Source organism: Parambassis ranga, chromosome 16 (assembly GCF_900634625.1).
Source record: "Parambassis ranga chromosome 16, fParRan2.1, whole genome shotgun sequence".
Lineage (NCBI taxonomy): Eukaryota > Metazoa > Chordata > Actinopteri > Ambassidae > Parambassis > Parambassis ranga.
In genome coordinates, this window is record NC_041036.1 from 9,094,999 (window position 1) to 9,104,465 (window position 9,467).

The window sequence follows — 9,467 nt, forward strand, 5'->3', positions numbered from 1 at the left end:
TGGAGGAGCGGAGATGCATTAAGCTGCAGAGAGACGGTCTGAACCAGACCGGAAATAGATTGACACTTCTTTCTAATAAAGGTCCGCGCTTTAAAATCTGCAAATACACTGTGTGTCAGTGAAATGATGTCCTGACAGCTGAACCCAGCATACACGAACTGTTAAGAGTAATATAACCACACCATGATATCAGAGAGGATGACAGATGTCATAAATTATTGATGAACCATATATTGTATTTTCCTTCTTTTCATGACATGCGTTTTGTTTTGAAAGTCTGACCGGAAGTGTGCAGTATATTCTGTTCGCCTTGACGTCCCCGCTGTTGGATCTGAGGTGCACTCCGTTGAAGTAGACGCGCAGTGGAGGCTACAGTATGGTCCCTTAACGAGAAATTTGTGCCATCGCCGTTCAGTCAGAGGCCCGTTTATTTCCGCCTGGATACAGAAAAATGAATCAGCTCATATAAAAATTGATCTGTCCGACAGAAGCCGGGAAAACGCACATTGAATGACCTTGCATTGAATGTCACAAGAGTCGGATTTTTTAAAAGCATCGACACGGTAAGGTAATAAGCATCCTGAGCACAAGGCGACACCGTGGTGTGAAGCACCGAGCGATGCTTGCAGAGTTTGGTGTCAGACATATATGTGTTTAATCTAAATTTATCTTTTTACAGCTCTGATGTGAGTTTTAAAATTTCATATTGATAATTTAACTGCTCGTGCATCATACGGGGCTCGATGAAGGCCGGACCGCATGCTGAAGAAGCCAAATGTACCATTCAGATGGGCTCATATCATAACCAAAGCCTTTCAGTATTATACCATCTGAGGTGAAGTGTTTATCCACACAGTGCTTTATTCTTTAATTTATTCGCAGAGCGTGCAGGACTATATACGGCAGATGCTGCAGCAGCGCTTGATCCGCTCCGGGCTGGAGAGGGGAGGGATGGAAGAGAGGGGATGGGAGGGGGGGTGGGGCATCTTTTTAGGATCATTAAATCACACCGTGCGGCAGATTGTGCGCTCTGCTACCTATCAGTCTGAAGACCTGTGTCAATGTAAAACTGGGGCATGAGGCTCTCCCTGCTCAGAGCCGTCAGTTTGGCTGTTGATTGTGTTGAAACCAAAAAAATCTGCTGACACATGCGCTCCGCCGGCCGGTGTCCCCTGCCTTTGTGCGCAATGTAGCCTATAGCCCATCTATCACTCATGGGGCCACATACTATATAGGCTATATGACCCCCCCCCCCACCCCCCACCCCCGTACGGCTTAAACATTTATATTGTAAACAATAGAATGATAATGTTCATATAAGGAAAGGAGATTGTGAAGGCCCTCGCTGTCTGTTTGATTTTCAGGTTATCCTCCACAGCCATGGAGATTGTCACACATCTAATTAACGACACCATAGAGTTCTACAAATGGACCCTCACCATTGCAGGTAACACTTAAGTTGTATATATGGCTATGGAGTCAGAGGGAGTTAGTATGCAGTAGGCATACTAGAGGAAACTTGTGCAGGAATGAGTCAGAGTAGCACAATATAGTTGATTTGTTCCTGGACATGACATGAATTCTAGTGCTGTAGGCCACAATGATTCGAATGTGTCTTAGTCTAATCAGTAGCCAAATACAAAGATAAAAGAATATAGATATATTTAACTCATTTCTCCAACACTCAGCTCTTACTTGACCTGTGCTCCCCTGAATATAAACCTCCACTGAACCATCGGTGCAGTGAGGATATGAAGAGTATTTATATAACGCTGTGAGCACATCTGTCCCACAGACAAGCGAGTGGAGAAATGGCCTCTGATGGACAACCCCCTGCCCACACTGGCCATCAGCACCTCCTACCTGCTCTTCCTCTGGCTGGGACCCAAATACATGAAGAACAGAGAACCCTTCCAGCTCCGCAAAACCCTAGTTGTCTACAACTTCAGCATGGTCTTTCTCAACTTCTTCATCTTCAAAGAGGTAGATTACACTGTACATACATTTGCCTGCACTGTGAGGGAGACGTCTCATTCAGAGTTGTATCCTGTGGGCTCAGACCAACCTAATTACATCGTGCTCATTCTTTTGCCTGCCCTCCATCTCTGTGTCTTTCATTCTCACTGTGTGTCTTAGTTCCTTTGTATCAGCAGTTGATTGGACGTGCTCTCTTCTTCTTCTTCTTCTTCTTTTAGCTGTTTATGGCAACACGGGCGGCACGATACAGCTACATCTGTCAACCTGTGAACTACTCAGATGACCCCAATGAAGTCAGGGTGAGAGACACATGTTCCTTATATGAAACATTTACTCCAATAGAATTTTGTAACTTACTGTCTGACACCTAACATGGGTGCAGTAATTAGCAAAAACCTCCTAACCTTTACAGACTTTCATGTAATTCTACCAAAGAAGCTTCACTCTCATTGGTTTTAGAAACATAATCAGCCTTCCATTCATTTGCACCATGTTCCTGTTATCAGAAAAAGTGCTAGCTAGAAGAGACATTGTAGATGGTGTTCAGTTTCAACCATCCTTCCTGTTGCTCCATGACGTTGCTCGGCAATGAAGTCTGTCTCAGGTGACCCTGAAGTCAAGATGTCAAAAAAATTAGATGGAAGCTCGGATTACACACGCAGCCTGTGCATCCTGCTTTCATTTTCCATTAATGTTTGTGTTTCTTTACATTCTTCGGGTGCTGTTGGAGACAGGTGGCAGGAGCTCTGTGGTGGTATTTCGTCTCCAAGGGAATCGAATATCTGGACACAGTGTTTTTCATCCTGAGGAAAAAATTCAACCAGGTTACCTTCCTGCACGTCTACCACCACTGCACCATGTTCACGCTCTGGTGGATCGGCATTAAATGGGTGGCAGGAGGACAGTGTGAGTAGAATTTCAGTGTTACGGCATGCTTTGCTTCAGTCTTGAATTTAAAAAATATAGAAATACAGCTTAATGTAAGTTAATTTGTGTTAGCTGTGTATTTTAGGGAACATGCTCATGATATTCAGATGCTGATAGGTATAGCAGGGCAGGCTATCAATTGCTTATTAGCACAAAACATGGAATCTAAACAGTTTTGTAAGAATATGAATATGAACATGAATTTATACAAAATCAAAATGTTTCCTAATGTTGAAATATTGAAGAATTTTCTACTATCTTTCTACTATCTATCTACTGTGAAACTTAAATGGTCTCCATGAATGTTCAAAATTTGATTGTAATGCATCAAGCTCATTGGCTGGTTTTGTTGTCTTCTACTTTCAGCATTCTTTGGTGCACACATGAACGCAATGATCCATGTCCTGATGTATCTGTACTACGGCCTGGCCTCCTGTGGACCAAAGATCCAAAAGTACCTGTGGTGGAAGAAGTACTTAACCATTGTCCAGATGGTGAGATGTACTATGAAATTGTCAACACAACAATCTAAATGTCACTCGTATTGAAAATAATGGTATAGTAATAGTAGTGAAAATATTGCGCAGCACAAAACCAGTTCCTCTCTGTGTGCCTCAGATTCAGTTCCACGTCACCATCGGCCACACCGCCCTGTCCCTATATGTCAACTGCGATTTCCCCCACTGGATGCACTACTCCCTCATTTGCTACACCATCACCTTCATCATCCTGTTCTGCAACTTCTACTACCAGACCTACCGCCGCCAGCAGCCCTCACGGCGTGACGCCTCCTCTTCTTCCAAAGCAGGAAAGGCTCTCTCTAACGGCACCCTCAATGGGCTGAGCAAGGCTGCCAACGGAGCAGTGCTGATGGGGAGCAAAGAGGAGAAGCCCCAGGAGAACTCTGGGAGGAGAAAGAGAAAAGGACGAGCTAAAAGAGATTAGAGGAAGAGGAGCCAGAGAGGTTCAGGCGAGGTAGGGCCTTGCTTTGGCTTCTGGTGTTGATAGTGCGGAAATGTGAAAGACTTATTTTGAGGGAGATTTAGATGAATGGATGTGTTGAGGTTTGAGTTTATTTAAGCCATGATCTGAGTTGTAATAAAGACGAGACAGGCCTTTGCTGAGAGAGGATTGTTCTGTTATTCAGAAGTGTCAAAGGTCAAAAATAACCCAAAATACAGTAGTGTCTGGCATGGGATACATGTCTGTATTCCCTCTCTTTATTGTGGTGCCAAGTAGATCTATTGACTTTCAGCAACTAAAGAAAAACAAGACTTTACTTGGCATGCTGGGAAAACAACTTTTAAGGCACCTGAGCTGCATAAAACATATTCTGTTGTATCTAGCAAACACTGCTGTATCGAGACAGGAATACCACACACGCACATGTCGGCTTATATATGAGCATATTATTTTTTGTTGTGCACCTGTACAGATATACAAAATTCACAATAATGTACACTATTATTATGTCATGTTTCTGTCCTCATCTTACTCAAGCTGTTGTTGATGTTACATGAGACCTCCCCCTGTTTTGATGCTTACACGTCTGCAATTTCCCACTTATTTGTACAGATAAAAATCATCTTATTTATTCTAATCTTTTAATTTATTGCGGGCTCAAGCATGAGCTTTCATCAATTAGTGCACAGTTATATTCTAAAGAGGGAAAACAAGTCAAGCGTTAATGTACATAAGGATAGAAAAAATACATTTCCAGCTATTTGAGGCTTTAATGATATTGATCTGAGTTGATCTGAAGCTCACAAAGAGGTGACATTTAGAATTTTTGTTCATTTCTGTATGCAATCATAAATTGTGTGAATCTCTACATGTATGTAATGTGTTGAAAGGTAATAAGAAATGATGGATCAGATGATTGATGATTATCATTGTTTTCCCCCCTCTGACAGCTGGTGCAGTCAAGTCCTTGCAGATGTTTACCTTGTCTTTTTATATTCTATCCTCTCTGAATTTGTTGTTCGTCTTAGATGCTGGTGAAAATATTGTGTGCTGAACAAAGACGTGGTGGTGTTCTGGGTTCCCTTTTTGTATTTATGGAGAATTCAGAGCTAGCTTACAGCCACTTTTTATCATATTAACTACATTTAGCATGATTTTTTTAAGATAAAATAACTTATTACATACATATTCAATCTTTTTTTGCATCATGTCCTGAGCTGGCTTGAATGTAAATTTGTAAAGGGGAATATTTAAAATGATAAAAGTAATGATTTCTATACAAAAAGATCTGGTTAAAGTGACTGTGTATCTTATGCCACTATGAAGTAACACGTTCGCTAGGCCTCTGTAGTATATAGAGTATAAAACCATGGTCAGCTCTATATTAGCAAATTCAGCATTCAGCATTTTAACATTATTTATTGGTTATTTATTGTTATGTAAATAATGTTTCCCATCCACAAATAATGTGCTTGTCTGTGTATTAGTCTTCTTTTTTGTGTTGTACATATTACATGGTGAGATTTTATACCCTGCGCATATGGGAACTATTCCCAGCTTGTTAGCTTTATGCATCCATGTTGCTTCTCTGTGTGTGTGTGTGTTTTTCTTAATTTTCTTTTTTTTGCTTTTTTAAGTATCATAACTTTGAACCCTCTTCAGATTAAATTAAACTGAATGCCAGTACAATGCTGTCTTCCTTTACTTTTATAGTGTGTGGATTGTGATGTGGTGTATTTGCAGGCTTCCAACACTGGAGGGCACTGTGGTCTCATAGTCACATAGTAAATGAGCATCAGCATGCTTAGTGAGTTCCCCACAGTTTCCTATGTAATTATGAAAATTACTTTTCTTCAAGATAAAATAACATAACCACTCTAAACTTTTAATAGACAACTGTGAATAATAAACCTGGAAATCCCAGTCCTAATCAGTTTAGTATTATCTGCCTACATTATCAAATCTCATTTTATATGTTTATTTGCACAGCGGTCTGCAAAATGGGCTGAAAATGTTGTTGAAAATGTCTTAAATTCTCCTCCCATTTTGACAGATTCAGACAAAGGTTTCCATGGTGACTGTACATAGCAGCTGTCCTACCCCCCCCCCCCCCCCCCCCCACACACACACACACACACACACACACACAGACACAGACACACACTCATCCTTACAAACTCCTCCTACCACACATCCCCCTCCTTCATCTCCTTCTGGAATCAGCTGAGGTTCTACTAAAAAAGAGCTCCAAAGCAATAAACTATTAAACAGGACTTTAGTGCTTATATGAGTGTGTGTGGGTGAGCAATGGAGGTGCTGCATGAATGCATGTTGTGTGTGGAGGGATTGAAAAACACATTTCTCTCTCTCTCTCTCTCTCTCTCTCTCTCTGTGTGTGTGTGTGTGTGTGTAGTGCAGTCCTCCCTGCAGAGTTTATGAGTGGGAGGCCTCCACCAGCAGAGGGGTATTACATGGATGATGTTTGTGTTATTCTTCAACCCAGAGTGATCGTTTCACAACTCGATAACAGAAAACCACAAACTCATCAACAGCCTTTCCCCTTGCAGGGTGGCCCCACGTCTTTCCAACACCATCAGTCCTTTCCTCACATTTAGTTCTGTAAGGACAAATACATCTTCACAACATAATCAATCTTGAAAATTAAGTTTCCAAGCACAAATGATTCAGAGCTACTTGTGATTTGCAGGCTTTGAAAGAGGAGCCAAATATTTGCTTGCCCTTTATTTCCCTGAAATGTAGCTTAGTGAGTCTGAAGTGGCTCATGTCTGCATGTCGGCTTCCATCTACACTAAGATAACCGTGAGAGCTCTACTATGAAGGTTGGTGTGCAGATCACACAGTGACTAATAAATATTGCAAAGTCACAGTGGTCTCTTTCTTAGACCCCTGTTTGAAAATGATGTACCTCAAATGAAGTGACTTGCAGCCCAAAATTCTACAACACCATGTCCCAATGTCTGATAAATAACTGTTTAAAGATCATTAATAATAAAGTGACGTTTTGGGGAGATTTTTGTCAACATTAAGAGGTACTGTCTCAACCTACTGAGATTATTGACGGAACAACAGGCTAATGTCGGAACCATTTCAAAGTGACACACGGAAATTGTATAACAACATAGGCTAATGAACCTATGCACTACGGTAAAGTTTGTGTTCACAAAACAGCAAAGGTAAGACAGAAGTGACGTTTATTCTGGTTAATCATCGGTTCGTTGAGTCTTTGTAACTTGTGTAGCCTCGGCTGTGTGTTTGTTGGCATGCAGTAGAGTGAGGTAGTGCTGGAACCAGCTAAATGATACATGCACCATTAGCATATTTTGGTGACGTGTTCATTTAGCTGCTTGGTGCTGGGTTGTGTTCCATTGATGGTGTGCTACATGCTACATGGTTAGCCTGGCCTGCAGATGTTTTCATACCGGCGATTTAAATATAGACAGTATAATAAAAAAATCGTTTTTCTCACAGTATCTAAGGAAGACGTCATCCTTAAAAATCCAACCAGATGATGCACTCCGGCCAACAGAGGGCATATTCTGCCTTGCGTGTCACACAGTCAACAGGTAATTTTATATAATCACTGAAAGATTGATGTCATTAGGTTTTAGTTGTATTTCCTGTTTTATTTTGGTACACCGTTTGTTCTACTTCCTGTTCCGGTGTGATTTTTTAAGAGGCTGGTACTCTCCAGTGGTGCTTGTTTGAGGAATAAAGTGAGTTTAAGATCATAATATCGATAGAATAAAGGCATAATTTTCCATAAATGAAGTTGTAAAAAACACTCAGCATGACTACAAGAGACCTACAAGTGAGAGCCTGTCAGCCTCTTTGTCTCCTCTGTCATAGCGGTGGTGGACACTTTCCCACACAGTCAGAGGGTAGGCCTAAATTCATCTAATGGTCTAATAATAAAGCACATATAATCTGGCAGATTTATCCTGTGTCTGTTAAAGTGTTGGTTATTTGCTTTCATCAGTGTTATGATGGTCATTTTCAGCCCCAAGGCTTTCATAATGGAAATCTAAATACATGTATGATCCACATGTATTACTGTGCACATACTCTGTATGTGTAGTAAATCACTGACACAGATAAGTGCATCAGTATTTACAGAATGTCAGATCAAATATATGACTGTGTCTCTGTCTCCTCTGTAGAGTTGACAACAAAGTAACATTTTTTATACCTGCCAGGAGCTCAGTTGATATCTGGAGCATAACATCTGAGACCAGAGACAGATTTATTATTATTTTTCCACCACTGCACCATTTATGTACAAGGCTCACTCGCTTTCATGTAAAAAAAAAAAAGGGTTCATAAACATAATTTGTATAATTTGTGGCATGAGATTATTTTAAGATGCAATGCAGAATATTAAGCCAAATAAAAATCTACGTTCATGCTTTTTTTTTTTAACGCTGCCTGTGGCAGTTATGCAATCAATGAAATATTAGAAAGGATTAGCTGAAACTGTTACATGATACTGCAGTTTATTCCTCATGATGTTTAACAGCGACACTGTCTGGGATGTCTATCTGCACATGGTGTTACCGTGATGAACCAGGGTAAGGGTGTCTGTGAATAATAGAGGAAGTGAGAGACGGAGGGTGTGTGAAATGAATGAAGGTGTTATTTTTAGATGATGCTCATCAAGGCCTCTTTCACTTCCTCCCTCTTTCGTTGCGTTCCCTCATAGCTACTTTTGTGCTTCCACTGATGAGTGCTTTGGCAAGAAGGAAGAGGAAGTGAAAGATTTGCTTCCCAAGAATTGGACAAAAAGCGTACACATATAGAGATTGAGTAACACGTTTGCTAATTGTTTTATCTTAGACAGAGCAAAATTAGTAATCTTGACTGAGACATGGGAGGCTCCATGATGCAGACATCTGTCACTTTAATACAAGTAAATGATTGAATAGTCCTGGGGCAGAAAGGGGGCTGGAGGTGGGGGAAGTGGTGAATGTGTGTGTGTGAAAGAGAGAGCAAGACCCTGAACATCTGTTATCCCATTCAGGGAAAACGGATCATTGTTCTTGCCCAAATCTGGCTGAATGGCTTCTGCAACATTTTGCACTGGTAATTAAACTGTGATTACAATTGGGAGCAGTGTTGTTTTTTTGCACAAATCAAGATATAGTGTAGTAAAAGCCTGCAGGGACAGAAGCAAATGGATTGCACAGAGGTAGAAGGCCAAGAGCTGTGGTTAGTGAAGCCTTGACTGCAGCTAAAAGGTGTGCCGTAAAACTTTCATAGCAGAGCAAATCCCAGCTTTCAATCCAAGGCGGTCCTTGGCACTTTCTGCGTACTTACTCACACAGGAGTTGATGCAAACATCACCTCCTGTTTTTGCTGTTTGTCTTTAAATGACCACCTCAGAGTCGTGCATGCTATTTCTTTTTCAATATAGAGACAAGGGAGCTGTGGGCGCAAGGCCAAGAAGAATGAAAGACTCCAAATGAGTGGTCAGATGAGGCAGTCTGGCCCGGTGTAATATAACTTAATCAAAGTGAAGATGCCTTGAATTTATTGGGAGCCTGAAGGGGTCTGGTCTGCTTCCAAGCAGAATAAATGATCCTTGC

The 9,467-nt window shown here is 41.1% G+C and overlaps 1 protein-coding gene across 1 annotated transcript; it reads left to right on the forward strand.

Moving 5' to 3' along the window:
* Positions 1–348: 348 nt before the first annotated feature.
* On the forward strand, positions 349–5,512 carry elovl4a (ELOVL fatty acid elongase 4a). The gene is made up of 7 exons (XM_028424916.1): positions 349–563; positions 1,365–1,447; positions 1,796–1,983; positions 2,196–2,276; positions 2,712–2,883; positions 3,271–3,398; positions 3,523–5,512. Exons 1-7 carry the CDS (start codon positions 526–528, stop codon positions 3,847–3,849), a joined length of 1,017 nt encoding a protein of 338 aa, XP_028280717.1. The 5' UTR covers positions 349–525; the 3' UTR covers positions 3,850–5,512.
* The last annotated feature ends 3,955 nt before the right edge of the window (positions 5,513–9,467 follow it).